The sequence below is a fragment of the Schistocerca gregaria genome, chromosome 5, assembly GCF_023897955.1.
Source record: "Schistocerca gregaria isolate iqSchGreg1 chromosome 5, iqSchGreg1.2, whole genome shotgun sequence".
NCBI lineage: Eukaryota > Metazoa > Arthropoda > Insecta > Orthoptera > Acrididae > Schistocerca > Schistocerca gregaria.
In genome coordinates, this window is record NC_064924.1 from 166,074,124 (window position 1) to 166,094,197 (window position 20,074).

General features: G+C 42.7%; 1 protein-coding gene across 1 annotated transcript in view; it reads left to right on the top strand.

The window, feature by feature from the left end:
• LOC126273117 (probable cytochrome P450 6a13) overlaps positions 1 to 20,074 on the top strand; it is a 60,912-nt gene that overhangs the window by 10,305 nt on the left and 30,533 nt on the right. Inside the window, exons 3-5 of the mRNA XM_049976569.1 lie at positions 12,140 to 12,378; positions 14,066 to 14,328; positions 16,289 to 16,482. Of these exons, the coding sequence (XP_049832526.1) occupies positions 12,140 to 12,378; positions 14,066 to 14,328; positions 16,289 to 16,482 (696 nt within the window). The remainder of the gene's footprint in view (positions 1 to 12,139; positions 12,379 to 14,065; positions 14,329 to 16,288; positions 16,483 to 20,074) is intronic.

A 20,074-nucleotide genomic window follows, 5' to 3' on the forward strand; every position in this document is an offset into this window, starting at 1 on the left:
GTCCTTCGAAGATTAAGGAACCACTTCGTGGCATTCGCTTCAGAACTGTTCCAGACATTCGACGGGCAGTAGACCGCTCCATTCGATACTGTCAACAGAACAGAGCCTGCTAATGGTATAGTACGCCTTCCACATCGCTGGCAACGGGTTCTACAGAACAGGTGCAAACATGTAACTCTTTTGTATCGGTTGTGAATAAAAATTTGCCACTATTTACATTCCAACCCTCGTATTTCTTGTGTTTCACTTCGGTGGCAGTTATCTCGTTATTTTCTATTTGCCTCATCAAAACGAGTAACTGCAAAACTATACACGTATCTGACGTAGTAATTCCGCCACTGTTTTATATATAAGGGGCGGTAGAAAAATTTCCTTTCGAAGGCCGTACTGTCCAGTCTCCATGCCGATGTGACAAACTCACCATGAGCACCGAGACAATCATCCCACCGGTGTAGCAGGTTGAAGATAAAAACGGTTGTTACAATAGCGTGTCTTGCTGTGTGAAGAAGTCTGTAACCGCCTGCTGAACATCCTCGTTCGACAGGAATCGTCGTCACTTCAAGGCCTTTTTTAAGGAGCCGGAGGCGTGACAATCACATGGGGTGAGATCAGTACGATAGTGTGCGTGCTCGACTGTTTTCCACTTGTTTCTAATGGATGTGGCTCGTCCTCCAGTTCGACCGTCGTCTTATGTCGAACAGCGACGATCGCGGAGCTTGGCGCACCATTCCACAACGGTGGTTTTCGACAGACATGCTGTCCCATACACATTCTTTGCTATCCAATGAATGTCTACTGGCGCTTGCCCTTCGGCAGCCAAGAAGAGGATACCAGCACTTAGTGTTGTTGGACGTATTTGGTAATAACGTCGCCGTAGTTCACGTTTCCGCAATTACTGCACGCACATCGAAAAGACACGAATGTCACACTTTTCCCTTGCTTGCATGTCGGTGCTTATATTCCCTAACTCTTTGAAGGGCAGGCAAAACCGTAACTAACCACATACGTAGACGGTTTCAATCGGCGGTGGTCACTGTGGCTAACCACATAATATTTTCTCCATTTATCGCTCAGGGGCCAGTAGTCTCTCTGCCAACCACAAAATTGTTGCCTAAAATGCCGCTAGAGGGCAGTGCAGGTCTACTGCGCGAATTTTTGCCTCGTATTCAGAACAATAGTTGATACTTCTTCATTGATAGAACTGTTCTTGGAAGCGGCGTGCAGTATTCTCTGTAGCTCTTCTTTATACGACTATTTTTCATAAGTAATTGCTTATAGTTATGTGTTGAACACAGATAAGTCGATGTGTAATGTAACTTCTAAATTGAAATAGAATTTTCCATGTTTTACAGACAAATTTCTATGTGGTTAGTGCTACTAATCACCGCCCTTCTGCTCCACCTAGTATATTTTCTTCGTCTCCATCGAATATGTCTAGCCGGTAAGGATAACTGAGGACGAATGTTACAGAATTTTATTTGAAGAAATATCTTCTAGTGACAGCAGTGTTGACAGTGATGGAAATGACCCCACATTCACGACAAGCTGTGCAGGTACTAGTCTTGTGTGCAGTCGTGTCGTACTAAATTGAAGCAGTTGTCTTCATGGAAAGAATCATATTATTTTCATGGACAATTATTTTACATCATATGATTTGTTTAAGGACCTAAAATCCAATGGTGTGTACGCTTGTGGAACAATAAATCCCAGAAGGAAAAACATACCAAAACCCAAGGAAGAAAAGGAACTGGAAAGAGGGGAGTTCGATTACGAAATAGGCAATGATGGCATAGAATCTATAGATGGAAAGATAACAGGGCAGTCAACCTGATTTCAACATGTCATTCACCATCAGATGTATCACCAGCAACTCGAAAAATGACAGATGGAACAATATCCAATATCACTTGTCCAATTGTATTGAAAGACTACAATTCCAGTATGGACTATGTGGATAATTTTGATCGACTAAACTCAGTCTATGCTATTGACAGAAAAAGTAAGAAATTGTGGATAAGATTGTTTCTTCACTTTTTAGACTGCAGTGCGACAAACGCGTTCAATATGCACAAAGAAATCGAAATGGAGCAGTTATCCAATAAAGACTTCCGTCGAGAGGTGTACAAAATGTTGTTGGCTCCAAAAATAGTTTCAGTGGCAGCTAATTTTGCTTCTGTAACCCAAAGTAGATAGTGTCGGAAGTTCCATGCGGCTTTTCGCGGATGATGCTGTAGTATACAGAGAAGCTACAGCATTAGAAAATTGCAGCGAAATGCAGGAAGATCTGCAGCGGATAGGCACTTGGTGCAGGGAGTGGAAACTGACCCTTAACATACACAAATGTAATGTATTGCGAATACATAGAAAGAAGGATCGTTTATTGTATGATTATATGATAGCGGAACAAACACTGGTAGCAGTTACTTCTGTAAAATATCTGGTAGTATGCGTGCGGAACGATTTGAAGTGGAATGATCATATAAAATTAATTGTTGGTAAGGCGGGTACCAGGTTGTGATAATTGTGAGGGTCCTTCGAAAATGTAGCCCATCAACAAAGGAGGTGGCTTACAAAACACTCGTTCGACCTATACTTGAGTATTGCTCATCAGTGTGTGATCCCTACCAGATCGGGTTGACGGAGGAGATAGAGAAGATCCAAAGAAGAGCGGCGCGTTTCGTCACAGGGTTATTTGGTTAGCGTGATAGCATTACGGAGATGTTTAGCAAACTCAAGTGGCAGACTCTGCAAGAGAAGCGCTCTGCGTTGCGGTGTAGCTTGCTCGCCAGGTTTCGAGAGGGTGCGTTTCTGGATGAGGTATCGAATATGTTGCCTCCCCCTACTTATACCTCCCGAGGAGATCACGATTGTAAAATTATCGAGATTCGAGCGCTCACGGAGGCTTTCCGACAGTCGTTCTTTCCGCGAACCATACGCGACTGGAACAGAAAAGAGAGGTAATGACAATGGCACGTAAAGTGTCCTCTGCCACACACCGTTGGGTGGCTTGCGGAGTATAAATGTAGATGTAGATGTAGAAGTACTATAGCAACCCAGATCAAATCACACAAACCACACGTAGACGAAAGTATTCGCCACGAAAGCAGTAAACAACAACAAATTCACTCATCATCTAAAAGATGAGCAGTTTGCAGTTCAAAGAAAAGTTCAGGGCGAACAGTGTGGATGTGCTCAATGTACAAAGTACCTTTGTGTCTGAGAGCAGGCAAGAACTGTTTCAAGAGATACAAAGAAAATTAAAAACTAGTTATTTCAAAGTTCAACCACCAAATATCGAATTTGTATACTGTAATGGACTGGTGGTTACCTGTAGTGACCACATTTAATGTTAATATTTTGTTGTTGTTTAAGTGAATTTTTACAAACTCAATGCATAAAACATGTCAAGACAATAAAACAAATGTGTTACAAGTAAAAGAAATTTGAAATTTGCAAATATTTTTTCTTGCCCCACTAGGGTAAATTTTAGTGGTGTTTACCTGCCCCTCAAAGTGGTAACCGAAGTCGCGTTACGTTGCATGTACGCTACAACAGCGTCCCCAGAAGCGGATACGTTTTGGTTCAAACAGCTCTAAGCACTACGGGACTTAACATCTGAGGCCATCAGTCCCTTAGGCGTAGAACTACTTAAACCTAGCTAACCTAAGGACATCACACACAACCATGCCCGAGGCAGGATTCGAACATGCGACCGTAGCAACAGCACGGTTCCGGACTGAAGCACCTAGAACCACTCAGGCACAGCGGCCGGTGAGAACTTTATGATCGCTCCATAGGGAAGCCAAAGAAAACTTGAAGCATTAATAAATTTTTTGCTGTTTCCACACCCCTCATTTCCGCTCTTGGCAGTCACAAAGGCATGTGGTCACAGCTCGCTGAACGCAGATGAAAATTACAAAAATGTCAACATCGCTTTGCTACTGCGGAAGGTTGTAGCGCAGTGTGATTGCACTATAATTATTCCTACAATATACAGGTAAAGGTATAGGCATAAGATGGTCTCTGGAAATAAATAGCGCCAAGATGTTACTACAGTTCTGGGGCAAGTCATTAATAAGCTTGAAAATATTTTGCAGATTTGTCTTACTTAAACAAGAAGTGCCTCAGTGGGCACTGATGATGCTCTTAGCAACCAGCAATGGAAATAACATGAACTAAACATGGACCAAACTTCACACTGTAAAAATTCAGTCTCTCGCAGAGAAAGAGCAAGGAAAAGCATTACGAAAATTACATCAGCAATAAGTTTCTGTTAACACCTCCAAGCACGTATGTGAGGTGGTACACTAAAGTGATTCATGCTGTCTCCTACCACTTCAAACAAAAGAGTCGCACGAAGCATTCTGGAATAAAATTTGCAAATTGTCCTCACAAAATATCCTCTCCGAACGAGAGCTTACTGTCGTTTCCGTTGAAAGGTGAGAGTTTACAAAGGTGGGAATGGGCAGATATCGAACGAGTGTACTCCCCCTTGTTGCTACCTTTTTCAAAACCATTCATAGAATCTACAGTTCCTGTTTCATATAGAACTGCAATAGTTACGAAAATTGATTCATAAACAGAACTCGCTCGAAGCAACAGGAATAAAGAAGCCCGTTAGGAATGTCGTGTCCCTTATCACGGGACCGATAGTTTCGATTCCCTGGCAGTTTATGTTGTCCTTGTCATTTCATCTCACCTTCATTGCAGAGCCGCACAATTTACCCAAGTGTTGTCAACGAGAAAGAGTGCCACGGGGCTGCTCAACAGCCCCAGGCGGCGTCTCCCGGCCTATAAGGCCATACAATCATTTCGATGTATACAATAACGGGAAAAAATTGCAGTGCCAAGAAAGAGTTGTGTGACATAAACGAAAGTTGGTAAGCATGTTTCTACAACTGAAAGATGATGTCTATTCCAGTTTCTCTGCAGTTGTATAGGAGTGGCACTAGTGACGCTGACATGAGGATGCAAATCAGATTTTGTTTCAGTACAAGCTGTAACGGTCGTGAGCGTTAGTTACCTTTTTGGTTTGCATGTGGTGAGTTGATGTTAATGTAGGCTGCATTTAAGGCGACAAAGACACCTAACTAACTTTGAAAGAGGTTGCGTAATAGGGCTACGAGAAGATGAATGTTCCTTCAGCGGTACTGCAGAAAGTCTTGACAGGAATGTGGCCACTGTACATGATTGCTGGCAGTGATGGTCACGGGAATTTACGGTCGAAAGAAGACCGGGTTCCGGGCGGCCATGTGGCACAACCGAGAGGGAAGACCAGCGTGTTCGACGTATGGCTCTGGCGCATCGTACCGCATTTGAGCAGTAGTTGACATCACAGTGACACAAAGAACTATTACAAAAACCCGCCCGTCTAGCCATGCAGCCGGCATAAATCCGTCCGGCGGATTAGTGTCGAGGTCCGGTGTGCTGACCAGCCTGTGGATGGATTTTAAGGTGGTTTTCCATCTGCCTCGGCGAATGCCTCCCTTAGTTCGCCTCAGTTACACTTATGTCGGCGATTGCTGCGCAAACAACGTACGCGTACACCGTAATTACTCTACCACGCAAACATTGGGTTTACACTCGTCTGGAAAGAGACGTTCCCGGGGGGTCCGTTGGGGGCCGAACCGCACTATAACCCTGGGTTCGGTGTGAGGCGGCGGTGGGGTGGGTGGACTGCTGTAGCCTGTTGTGGGGCTGTGAACCACTGAGGGCTACGGTGGGGATGAAGCCTCTCCGTCGTTTCTAGGTCCCGAGTTCAATACATACATAGATACATACTATTACTAGTCGGTTACTTCAGTGTCAACTTCGAGCTAGACGCGCTGTATCCTGGCTCCGTGCTATACACACTGGAACTATAGGTCCACCTGGGGTTATGGTCTAGGATGCGATTTCGTACGACAGCAGGAGCACTCTCCTGGTTATCGCACGCACCCTGCCTCTAAATCTGAACGTCGATTTGGTCATTCGACCTGTTGTGCTGCCATTCATGAACAGCATTCGAGAAGGTATTTTGCAACAGGACAACGCTCCCCCACAAACTGCTGTTGTAACCCAGCATGCTCTACAGAATGTCGACATGTTGCCTTGGCCTGCTCAATTACCAGATCTGTCTCCAATTCAGCACATACGAGACATCATCAGAGGATAGCTATAGCTTCAGCGTCACCCGCAACCGGCATTAACCTTTCCTGTATTGACTGAACAAATGCAACAGGCATGGAACTCCATCCCACAAATTGACGTCAGGTACCCGTGCAACCCTAGTATGCATGTACGTTTGCATGATTGAATTCAATGTTCTGGCGGTTATATCGGTTATTAATATACCAGCATTTCATATTTCCAGTAGCTTATCTGGCACTTACGGTAACACGTGGTGTTTGCAACGTTAATCACTTAAATGTCTTCTCTGGACAAACGCATTCCCGACATTTGATTACATTCATTATTTTTTGGTGTTGAAATTTTTATTTGAGTATGTGTAACGTATAAAATATTCTACCAAGACCAGACGGAACAATCAATCAATGGAATATTGTCAGACTAATTGGAACAGTTGCTGTCTCCATATGTACCGGATGATCAAAAAGTCAGTATAAATTTGAAAACTGAATAAATCACGGAATAATGAAGATAGAGAGGTACAAATTGACACACATGCTTGTAATGACATGGGGTTTCATTACAACCAAAAAAATACAAAAGTTCAAAAATGTCCGACAGATGGCGCTTCACCTGATCAGAATAGCAATAATTAGCATAACAAAGTAAGACAAAGCAAAGATGATGTTTTTTACAGGAAATGGTCAACATGTACACCATCATTCCTCAACAATAGCTGTAGTCGAGGAATAATGTTGCGAACAGCACTGTAAAGCATGTTCGGTGTTATGGTGAGGCATTGGCGTCGGATGTTGTCTTTCAGCATCCCTAGAGATGTCGGTCGATCACGATACACTTGCGACTTCAGGAAACCCCAATGCCAATAATGGCACGGACTGAGGTCTGGGGACCTGGGAGGCCAAGCATGACGAAAGTGGCGGCTGAGCACAAGATCATCACCAAACGACGCGCAATATGGGGTGGAGCGGCATCCTGCACAAACATCGTACGTTCCAGCTGGTGTTTATGAGCCAGGCTGGGAATGATGCGATTCTGTAAAGTATCGGCGTACCTCTCACCCGTCACGGTAGCAGTTACAAAACCAGAATCACACATTTACTCGAAGAAAATAGGCCAGATAACAGTAGATGTGGTAAATCCAACCTATACCGTGACTTTCTCGTCGTGCAATGGAGTTTCCACGACAGTTCTAGGATTTTCGGTAGCCCAAATTCTGCAGTTGTGGGCGTTGACAGACCCTCGGAGCGTGAAATGAGCTTCGTCGGTCCACAACATGTTACTCAACCAATCGTCATCTTCCGCCAACTTTTGAAACGCCCACACCGCAAATGCCCTCCACTTCACTAAATCGCCAGGTAACAGTTCATGATGCCGATGGATTTTGTACGGATAGCATCGGAGGGCACGCCTAAGTGCCAACCAAACAGTAGTGTATGGAATGCCGGTGCGACGTGCGACTGCACGAGCGCTGACTTCCCCGCGCATAGACGAACCCGCTACAGTCTCCATTTCTTCCTGAACTGTCTCAGCAGCATTACGTCTTGTGCTCGGTCGGCCACTACGGGATCTATCGTCTAAACAACCCGTGGCTTCGAACTTCGAAATCATTCCCGCCACAGCTGCATTTGTCAACGGACCTTTACCCGTTCGAATCCCCTTCCTATGGCGATAAGATCGTAACGCTGAACTAGCACATTCCCCATTCTGATAATACAGCTTCACTAAAAGCGCCTTTTCAGGTAACGTCAACATGCTGCTACTGCTGGCGCATCTGATTCTCTCTCTCATTAAAGCTCCTTTCATACACGGTTGTCATCCGCAGTCACTGACGTTTTGCTGTCCAGCGCCATCTGTCGGACATTTTGTGAACTTTTTTTTGTTCTAATAAAACCCCATGCCATTCCAAGCATGTGTGTCAATTTTTGTCTACATTATTCCGTGGTTTATTAAGTTTTCAAATTTATACTGACTTTTTGATCACCCGGTATATATATTGAATAAAAACAAGCAGAACACTTGTGTAATTTTCTATAATATTTATTATTTTACAAATATGTTTTCAGCTGTTACGCCATCATCAGGTGCAAAGATAAAAAATGTGTGCCTGTGAAACTTTTGTGTAAGGAGCAGTGAAATGAAAAAAACTATTAATTGTTTCAAAAGTGATGGCCTCAAATGTTAAAAATTTAATCCCACTGAGAGACAAGACGACCAATGCCTTCATGGAAAAATGTGTACGGTTGCCTATGGAATCATGATTGTTCCCCGGTGTGCACATCGTCGCCCGAAACAAATCGACGAACGCTAATGTCTTTCTACAGGGGTCAAAAAATATGGAAATCTTATGGGGAGAGATCAGGACTGTATGGAGGATGTGTAAGTTCTTCCCAGCGAAACTTCTGGAGCGTAGTCGAAACGGCTTCATTCTGTTGCTGACCAGTTGCCTCCCAAGTTTTGCCAAGGTTGCTTGGACTATGCTGCAGAAGTTTCTCTTAGGAGCACTTACATATCCTCCATACAGTCACAATCTCTCTTCGTGTGATGTCCATATTTTTACTTCAGATGAAGAGATGTACACTAGGTTGCAATTATGGTTCCGGAGACAACCGCGAACATTTTTCCATGAAGGCACAGACCGCCTTGTCTCACAGTAGAATAAATATGTCAATAGTTATGGGGATTACTGTTGAAATAACAAACAGGTTACTTTTTTTTCCTTCTGTCTCGCTTCCCATTGACTGCACTTATACGATCAAAGATTTTAAATTAGTGCCTCTACACGGTATATCATCCGTTCCCAAAGATGACGATTGATAATGTTTAATTTAGGACTAACAGTAAGACAAGAGGAATTACGACAGCGAAAATGTGATGAAAAGTTACTGAACTTAGATAAAATATGTGGCACATCGATAAAAATGGTTCAAATGGCTCTGAGCACTATGGGACTCAACTGCTGTGGTCATTAGTCCCCTAGAACCTAGAACTACTTAAACCTAACCAACCTAAGGACATCACACACATCCATGCCCGAGGCAGGATTCGAACTTGCGACCGTAGCAGTCGCACGGTTCCGGACTGCGCGCCTAGAACCGCGAGACCACCGCGGCCCGCCACATCGATAAAGGGAGGAAACTGAACTATCTTGAAAAAATGGAAATGTGTCCATTTGCCCAAGTATGGAATGATTAGACACAGTTCCCTAATCGCCACTTCTAACTGCAGATGCGACTCATAATCCCAGCCAGACTATGTTGTAAATAAATCGTCCTACTCAAATGCCAAATGTCTCCTATATTTCAGCTACTATAGTTTGACTTGCCATGTTAAAAATTATTACATTGTATAACCACAGCTGCACCACTTATCTGATTAATCTCACTTGTAGACCTACATCTTACTCGTTCGTAATATTGGAACGATTAAAGACAAGATCATTTTGTTTAGACACTCACTTGGATCATGTCACCAGAGTTTATTGTTTAATTTATTTTCTTCTCAGAACAATTGTTGTAATTTGTTATATAGCACGTTACTTAATGTGTCACATATGTTGTCTACGTTCAGTAGTTTTTCACTCCGTGTTCATTGCAATACTTCCTCTCGTCTTAGTCCTAAATCAAACACACAAAATTGTCAACTATGGAAACTAACTGAGATACCCTGTAGGTGCGTTAGTTTAAAATATTTGAGACTATAAAAGTTTCACAGCCACACACACACACACACACATTTATCTTTGTACCTGATGAATACGTAACAGCCGAAATCCGATATGTAAAAGAAAGTAGTAAATATTGTAGAACAGAACACAGAACAATTTTATGGAATCAATGAAATGAGGCTAACAACCACCTTTCAAGTTTACTTTATTTATAAGTGTATAGACGAAGTTTTATTTTGTGAGTCACTGTACTTTTTCCTTTCGTGTTATATTTATCCAGTGATTAGCTGTCAAGCACTCTGGGAAACTACTGGTTTTATTATTAGGTAAGCAATTACGATGAGAGATACTCTCAGATTTCAAGAGCAGTTATTGTAAATTCAAATAATAAGTGTCAAGCATACGCACAAATAAGTGTTCAGAGGTCACCGGTATTGCTGTTGCATGTACTGTAATCAGTACCTGACTGGAACGTCTTAAGTTCTCAGGAGCAGTACTAAGTAAGAATGAAAACTAAATGTGGCGTCGTAAAAATTGTATAAGATTATCTCTCAGTCCCTGACTGCTGATGTCTCATGTAGTTGGGTGCCTCGAGAAATACCTACTGACGTCATACTGCCTCTCATCGGTGATTTAAGCTTTTATGGTACAACTGGGTAATGTGTCATCAAGTGGTGCATTCGGAGTTACGTCTTTGGACATACTTTAGAATTCTGGCTTCATATGAATTTTACCTGAGTCGAAACAAGGCCCCCGGAGTAGACAACATTCCATTAGAACTACTGACGGCCTTGGGAGAGCGAGTCATGACAAAACTCTACCACCTGGCGAGCAAGATGTGTGAGACAGGCGAAATACCCTCAGACTTCAAGAAGAATATAATAATTCCAATCCCAAAGAAAGCAGGTGCTGACAGATGTGAAAATTACCAAACTATCAGTTTAATAAGTCACAGCTGCAAAATACTAACGCGAATTCTTTACAGACGAATGGAAAAACTGGTAGATGCGGACCTCGGGGAGGATCAGTTTGGATTCCGTCGAAATGTTGGAACACGTGAGGCATTACTGACCTTACGACTTATCTTAGAAGAAAGATTAAGAAAAGGCAAACATACGTTTCTAGCATTTTTAGACTTAGAGAAAGCTTTTGACAATGTTGATTGGAATACTCTCTTTCAAATTCTAAAGGTGGCAGGGGTAAAATACAGGGAGCGAAAGGCTATTTACAATTTGTACAGAAACCAGATGGCAGTCATAAGAGTCGAGACGCATGAAAGGGAAGCAGTGGTTGGGAAAGGAGTGAGACAGGGTTGTAGCCTCTCCCCGATGTTATTCAATCTGTATATTGAGCAAGCAGTAAAGGAAACAAAAGAAAAATTTGGAGTAGGTATTAAAATTCATGGTGAAGAAGTAAAAACTTTGAGGTTCGCCGATGACATTGTGATTCTGTCAGAGACGGCAAAGGACTTGGAAGAGCAGTTGAACGGAATGAACAGTGTCTTGAAAGGAGGATATAAGATGAACATCAACAAAAGCAAAACGAGGATAATGGAATGTAGTGAAATTAAATCGGGTGTTGCTGAGGGAATTAGATTAGGAAATGAGACACTTAAAGTAGTAAAAGAGTTTTGCTATTTAGGAAGTAAAATAACTGATGATGGTCGAAGTAGAGAGGATATAAAATGTAGACTGGGAATGGCAAGGAAAACGTTTCTGAAGAAGAGAAATTTGTTAACATCGAATATAGATATATGTATCAGGAAGTCGTTTCTGAAAGTATTTGTTTTGAGTTTAGCCATGTATGGAAGTGAAACATGGACGATAACTAGTTTGGACAAGAAGAGAATAGAAGCTTTCGAAATGTGGTGCTACAGAAGAATGCTGACGATAAGGTGGATAGATCACGTAACTAATGAGGAGGTATTGAATAGGATTGGGGAGAAGAGAAGTTTGTGGCACAACTTGACTAGAAGAAAGGATCGGTTGGTAGGACATGTTCTGAGGCATCAAGGGATCACCAATTTAGTATTGGAGGGCACCGTGGAGGGTAAAAATCGTAGAGGGAGACCAAGAGATGAATATACTAAGCAGATTCAGAAGGATGTAGGTTGCAGTAGGTACTGGGAGATGAAGAATCTTGCACAGTATAGAGTAGCATGGAGAGCTGCATCAAACCAGTCTGAGGACTGAAGACAACAACAACAACATGAATTTTACTGTTATCTAAACATTTACTCTCATAATTATAAAGTTAAGATGTTAGCTAGAATATGAATTAAAATACAAACACCAGGTATTTTTGGCGTTGTAACCCACATTTTGAGTTTGTGGTTTCCTTCTGCAGGTGAGAGGTATGTGGGAATTTACGGATTCACCAAACCAATGCTCGTCCTGGTTGACCCTGACCTCATACGCATGGTACTGGTCAAAGATTTTGACTCGTTCCGGAACAGAGGAGTCCCTTTCAACGAGCGGGAACCGTTGAACCACAACCTATTCTTCATTGGAGGCAACAAATGGAAACGGTTGCGAACCAAGTTGACCCCGACCTTTACGTCAGGAAAGCTCAAGATGATGTGCCAGGTGAGTACCCTCTGAGCAGTGAATGTGAAATTTGCATTTCTAAGACCATAAGCTATCGTGATGTATGGATGCTGTGCTTCCATTTCGGAAAAATCTCAGGTGTATTAATGAAGTTATGAAATCTAGTCGCTATTTATAATTTCAAGTTTATTCTGTTTTACTTAACTAGTTTCAAATCTCTTCACGACGTTTTTCGGTAACTGCATAACACACACACCCTTACACACTCACCCTTACGCACTCACGCGCGCGCGCACACACACACGCACGCACTCACTCACACACACACACACACACACACACACACACACACAGACACACACACACACACACACACACACACAGACAAATTTCATAAAGACCTGCAATGCCATATGATTTTAACGTCTTAATTTGTTTGTTAAGAAAAGAAACAGGCATAAACAGTGAGTAAAGCACCTAAAATATTTCTGTATGTACTTACGGGTATAAAAATTATATGTCGATGACTTCTTAACAATTTTTAAATGGGAATACGACGTTGGATACTTATTCACCAATATAAAGTACACATATAGCACTAGTGGAAGAACATATTGTTTAAAATTAAAAAACCTAAATACTAGAAGTGACTGGTGGTTCTAAATGAAACCCCAGTAATATGTGTTGCAGGCACGTTACTCAAGTACCAGTTATGAAGAAAATCACATTAAACTAAACTGTCTTACTTAGTCTGATACAGTTCTTACACTCAGACTGAACGTAATATTGTGATATAATGTTCACGAACGCTATATAGATGCATAAATGTTTTATTTATCAACTTCTGGGTATACTCATTATCAGCGTTCAGGCATCATGGTACAAACATCCAAACCTACATTATATCAAATGTTGTTAATAAAATTAGGCTCTGCTTCTGTTCGTCTAGGTGCACATTTATTTACCTACAATGCATCACTTAAATTTATAGCAAAATTCTCTCTCACTCTGCAAAATTCCTTGGGTTCCTTACTGGCGAAATGTCAACTTCGGCACTGTAGATATTACGCAATGTTTGCTATGTTTATCATTGGTTCTGAGTTACTCGTCGTCTTAGCAATTCAACTACGCGCTGTGCTACGCTCACCACGAGATACCTCCAGTCCCGCCCCCTGCCTCCATTAGCAGCCAATGTTGTGGGTACGTGGTCGAAAAGCCGTAAACGTCATTGGCCTATTGTGACCTCGCGTTCAATGGGTTCCTTGTAAGATTAGCCATACCACACGAACAGAAAAACGCAGCGACACACTTTAATTTACAATGTGTATAGTTTGAGCCGACATTCCCTGAACGCTATTTACATAGACAATATGTGGGGTGTCGAAAGCCGTAAACATCATTGACCTATTGTGACCTCGCATTCAATGGGTTCCTTGTAAGATTAGCCATAGCACACAAACAGAAAAACGCAGCGACACACTTTAATTTACAATGTGTATAGTTTGAGCCGACATTCCCTGAACGCTATTTACATAGACAATATGTGGGGCGTCGAAAGCCGTAAACATCATTGACCTACTGTGACCTCGTGTTCAAGGGGTTCCTTGTAAGGTTAGCCATACCACACAAAAAGAAAAGCGCAGCGGGACACTTTAATTTACAGTGTGTATAGATTGAGCCGACATCCCCTGAACGCTATTTACAAACTGGTGTATTCCATTCGCAGACGATGCAGGACTGCGGCCGCGAGATGGTGGAGGTGTTGGGAGATTCAGCGAGGCGTGGAGAGGTGGTTGAGATGCGGGAGGTGTCCGCCAGGTACGCCACGGACGTCATCGCGTCTGTAGCCTTCGGCGTGGAGTGCAACTGCCAGAGGAACCCAGAGGCCGAGTTCCGGCAGTGGGGGCGCAAGGTGTTTGAGCCCTCGCTCAAGTCCAAGATCGCTCAGATCATGTACGATTTCGTCCCCCTGTTAGCCAAGGCACTCGGGTAAGCATGTTCACCAATGGCGCTGTCGCGGCAGTGTCATTATTCTGTTTGTGTTCTGTGAAGAGCGCGAATTACATTACTACAGACAAGTCCGCAAGAGAATAGTTGCCAAGAAACACTCCAGACTGAAGCGCTAAGAAACGCTCGGCCACAACGGCCGTCAAAACATTCCAAAGGTGTTCTATAGGATTCAGGTCAGGACTCTGTGTAGGCCAGTCCATTACAGAGATGTTATTATGTCCATTATAATTAGCCGGGCTGTTATGCCGTGGTTGGTTGATGAATTCTGTGTCAAATCTCAACGTTTCGTCTCCGACTGCGGGAGACATCTTCAAGGGGGTCCGTAGCTCGATGGAAGGTACAACACACCCACTGGCTCGCTACTCAGTCAGTAGAGAATTGTTGAGAATTGACACAGAATTCATCAACCGACCACGGCATAACAGCCCGGATAATTATAATGGACATGATATTTCCGTCCGTGAAAGTCTACATTTAAGAGATGTGATTGTCGCCTAACGATTCCGCCACAGGTCGTGGGTTATGAACAGGTGCGCTATCGTGTTGAATGATGCAATCGCCATCTCCGAATTACTATTCAACAGTGGGAAGCAAGAAGGTGCTTAAAACATCAATGTAGGCCTGTGCTGTGACAGTGCCTTGCAAAACAACAAGGGGTACAAACTCCCTCCGCTTGCCGGGATGGCCGATCACTACTAAGCGCTACAGTCTGGAACCGCGCGACCGCTATGGACGCAGGTTCGAATCCTGCCTTGGGCATCGATGTGTGTGATGTCCTTAGGTTAGTTAGGTTTCAGTAGTTCTAAGTTCTAGGGGACTGATGGCCGAGGAAGTTAAGAGTTCAGCGCCATTTGAACCATTTGAAACTCCCTCCATGAAAATCACGACCACACCATAACACCACCACCTCCGAATTTTACTGTTGGCACTATACACGCTGGCAGATGACGCTCAACGGGAATTCGCCATATCCACGCCCTGCCATCGGATCGCCACATTGTGTAGCGTGATTCGTCACTCCACACAACGTTTTTCCACTGTTCAGTCGTCCAATGTTTACGCTCCTTACACCAAGCGAGTTGTCGTTGGGCATTTACCAGCATGATGTGTGGCTTATGAGCAGCCGCTGGACCAAGAAATCCAACTTTTCTCACCTCCCGCTTAACTGTCAGAGTACTTGCAGTGAATCCTGATGCAGTTTGGACTTCCTGTGTGATGGTCTAGATAGATGTTTGCCTATTACACATTACAACCCTCTTCAACTGACGGCGGTCTCTGCCAGTCGACAGACGAGGTCGGACTGTACGCTTTTGCGCTGTACGTGTCCCTTCACGTTTCCACTTCCCTATCACTTCGGGAACAGTGGAGATAGGAATGTTTAGGAGTGCGGAAATCTCGCGTACAGACATATGACACAACCAACACCCAATCACATGACTATGTTTGAAGTCCGTGAGTTCCTCAGAGCGCCCCATTCTGCTCTCTCACGATGTCTAATTACTACTGAGGTCGCTGATATGCAGTACCTGGCAGCAGGTGGCAGCACAATGCACCTTATATGAAAAACGTATGTTTTTCGGGGTGTCCGGGTAGTTCTTATCACATAAGGTAGTATATTTGACACACCACAATTCCTTACAGTGGTATAAAAATCTCTGGAGACGTACGTAGTAATGTCGTATTGCAGTTCCCATACAAGGATTACATAGGATGAAAGATAAAACAAAAGCTAAGTTTAGAAGTAGCGCCATAGTTACTTACGTAATTTTACCTGTGCTCTAGTTCTTATCTGCAGATCTCTTAGTGAGAAGAAGAAAGGCGCGAGCTATATTTGTATGAAAGTCGTCTACATATTGGTCGCAGATTATATTTATCTAAGAGAAGGCTGTTAATATGTAGGCAATTTTTAAGTACACATTGAAATCGTTCTTGGCCACAGGGTTGCTGGTGGAACGGAAGAAGTGTCGCAGTTCTTCCGGAACATGGTGAGAGAGACCGTGGAGTACCGGGAGAAGAACAGCGTGACACGCAACGACTTCATGCACCTGCTGATACAGCTCAAGAACAAGGGCTTCGTCGATGACGATAAGCTCAACGGCCTCACGGATAGCTCCAAGGATGTGGACAACTGGAGTAAGTTCAGAAAACTCGATACCTACAGTCGCTGACGTAGCCGTGATCGATCCTACTTAACACGTAAAGTAAGAAACGTTTGCTATGATTTATCGGTCCGTCGGTACCAATATGTTCGAAAAAGGCGCACGCAGCAATATGATTTTTCAGGAGGGGAATGTTTCAGGTTCTATTGATGATAGAGGGTTAAGTGTTTTGGATAGCCCTTGGCCTACGCACATTTGCATGCCTGTCGGACATACTGTAGCTATCATACAGTTAAGGATCAAAATTTTTAAACGTTACACATTTCTTCCAGACCAGTCAAGTTGAGCAAAACAGTTGGTTCTTATAGATTGTGGGTGGTCTATGGTGGGCCTTAGACGGCTTAGAAAATCAATATTTGTTTATGGGTATTTCCTGAGAAAACCCCGAAAAATCATGATTCATTGGGTACCAAAAGCATCAGTTGTGGAGATGGTCAGTTTTATAATTTCTGTCTTTGGCAGATCGTCGAAATTTTTGCTATACGATCCTAAGATAACGTTGTCGGGGAACATCGAAATTTGTTTCGATATCATTACCCGTTACCGAGACAGTAGTTTAAAGTTACCATACCTACGCAGAAAACAGCGAAATTTGGTTTTAGACGTTTTTCACTGTGAGCTCCAATTACGTAAATGACTAACAATAGAAAATAGTTCAAATTTTAATAGTAGATGGTTTAGACTTTTATCTAGAAATGTCATTTTATCGTTTTCGAAATGTTTTAACCTTTGTCTAGATACATCTGAAAAACCGTGATTTTTGATAGTGAAGTTACCAGTTGTCGGGTATGTCCACTTCTGTAATTTATATTTACAGCAAATCGTCGAAATTTTTTCCCTACGTTCCTTAGGTGGTGTTCTCGGAGACGTTGGATTTTTTTTCAGTGTCATTATCCTTTACCAGGGTCGAGACGTTCAAAGTTACCGTACTTCTGCACATAAAATATGTGGAAGGCTGTATTGATCTAGAAATTATTGTATTTTTAATTTAAAAAAATGGTTTTGTTACACGAAATTCCCTGTTGTTGAAAATAAAACACCGCATTTTTTTGGTACACTGCAGGTGTAGCCTAATAACGTTGTGCATTTTTAATAAAGTAGTGTAATGTGAGCTTGCGTTGGATGGGAGGCGATTTTGTGTTAATATTATTTATGTGCACTGAGTATCAACGTATATATTTATATTGGACCATATAAATAAAATGTCAAAACTTTATTGATCTCCAGAAATCGTTTCATATAGGCAGCCCACCTTTATTTATCAGGGAAAAGCAGGGAACCAGCTGGAAAATGAACGTGTTGGAGCACAAAAGGGCCAGCATATTACTCATTAAAAGACTGGAACAGAAAAATGGGGAACCAACTACCTCAATCCTCATTCCACCTTCCTCAACAAAAATTTTGGGATGTGAACGTATTTGCAGTTTTTTGTGCTGAAAGAGAATAGCAGAAAGACAGTGTGCCAATGGGAGAAAAAGAGAGCGGTGACAGTAATTGTGTGAGACAGATAGGCAGTAAATGAGAAACAGAGATGGATGAAAATAGTAGCAGTGGGATCAAAAGAGAGAGGAGACAGCGAAAATGAAAAGGAAATATGAGTGGAGACCATGCACAGCCATGGGGGGACTTGACACCTACCTCCAGACCAGGGAAATATAACACGAAAAAAAGTTGCCCAGTTCCCCCCATATCCTGTACCCACGTGTTAAAGTGTTCCGGTTTACGAGGTCAAAACACCGAGCAAACCATCCCCAAGGACATGCTGGGAGAGGAGACAATGATGGTTGAAGGGAAGGGTGGCTGACTAAGAGAGAAAGAAAGAGACAATGATAGTGGGAGCGAAAAAGAATTGAACAAAGAAAGGCCGTGGGACAGAAGTGATGAGGAAGAGCTAGAGAGAGAGAGAGAGAGAGAGAGAGAGAGAGAGAGAGAGAGATATGAAGACAGGGTCAGTCGGAGAAACCGATAGGAAATAGTTTCAGTGGGAGAGAAAGAGACAGTCAGGGACTGTGACAGGCAGATGCTGAGTACGAAAGCTTGACTACTAAGAAAGAATGTGCAAGACGATTTAGAATGTTCTGTGTTAAGAGTGCGAACATGTTCGCATGTCAGAATGTTTCATGATGAAGGCGGGCGTTTTTCAGCTGGGTTATTATATGATCCGCTTAAGAAATATCCCAATTTTGAAAATATTTCTTGTAATTTGTTCTACATAATTTTTTATAGTTTAGCTAGTATGCCCTCCAGACGTAGAGTTTTCATTTGTTTTACCCGCTTCACTGTTGCTTCATATTCTGATTTCGAATTAAGGGTGAAAATGTTTTGTTTTGGAGGTTATTTGCTTTTTCTTATGTGTGTTTCTTCCTTGATTATGTCCTATCCTATGTATAGAATGTATAAAAAATGTCAGAAACTTTATGGATTTATTCTTGACATCAAAAGATTATGAAACGTTCATATGAACATGGATCCGAGAATCCTTCATTAAGGGAGATCTGAAAGGAATCCCCTGTAGCGACTCCTGGTTGTATAATTTACCTCAGATGTGATTTTTTACTTGCTTTCTTGTTTACAGTTGGTAAACCTTTTTGTCTCGAGGTTGTGTAATTTACCTCAGATGTGCTTTTTTACTTGCTTTCTTGTTTACAGGTGGTAAACCTTTTTGTTTCGACTGATTGCTGTTTTTCTGTGTATAGAGTAATCTCCATCACAACAAAAAATGGTTCAAATGCCTCTGAGCACTATGGGACTTAACATCTGTGGTCATCAGTACCCTAGAACTTAGAACTACTTAAACCTAACTAACCTAAGGACATCACACACATCCATGCCCGAGGCAGGATTCGAAGCTGCGACCGTAGTGGTCACGTGGTTCCAGACTGAAGCGCCTAGAACCGCACAACACATCACAACGATAGGCACGAGTTGCTCCATTTACATGATGTAACTTGAGAGATCATCTAGCGAATATGGTTTATGCACAATGATGCTTCCTCTACTTTACACTGATATTTCGCTATCATCACGATCAGCAGTTTCCAAATGACAGGATTGGTCGCAGTGAATTCGTAGCATGGCCTGCCCGACCGCTAGACTTGAATCCAGTGGACATTTTTTCCCCTCTTGGGACATATACGAGGGTCACTCCAAAAGAATTGCACACTATTTTTGTAAAAATACAGTTTTAATTCTGCATGTGTAAAAGTTTTTCAGTGTGTAGATACATCCATCTCGCTTGTTTTCGAGCTTAGTTCAACCTGTTCCCGTGAGTGGCGCCGTCACAGCATGTCTTCAAGATGGTTGCTACATTTGACGTTCGTCAAAAGCAACGTGCTGTCATAGAATTCCTGTGCTGTGAAAACGAGGCAGTGGGAAACATCCACAAAAGTTTGAAAAAGGTGTATGGAGGTGCTGCTGTCGATCGCAGTACAGTTAGTCTGTGGGCAAGCAGGTTACATGATGAAAGCAGGCACGACAATATTGAGGATTGTCCTCGCAGCGGCAGGCCTCGTACTGCACATACTCCAGACAATGTGCACAGAGTTAACGAATTGGTGACTGCTGAC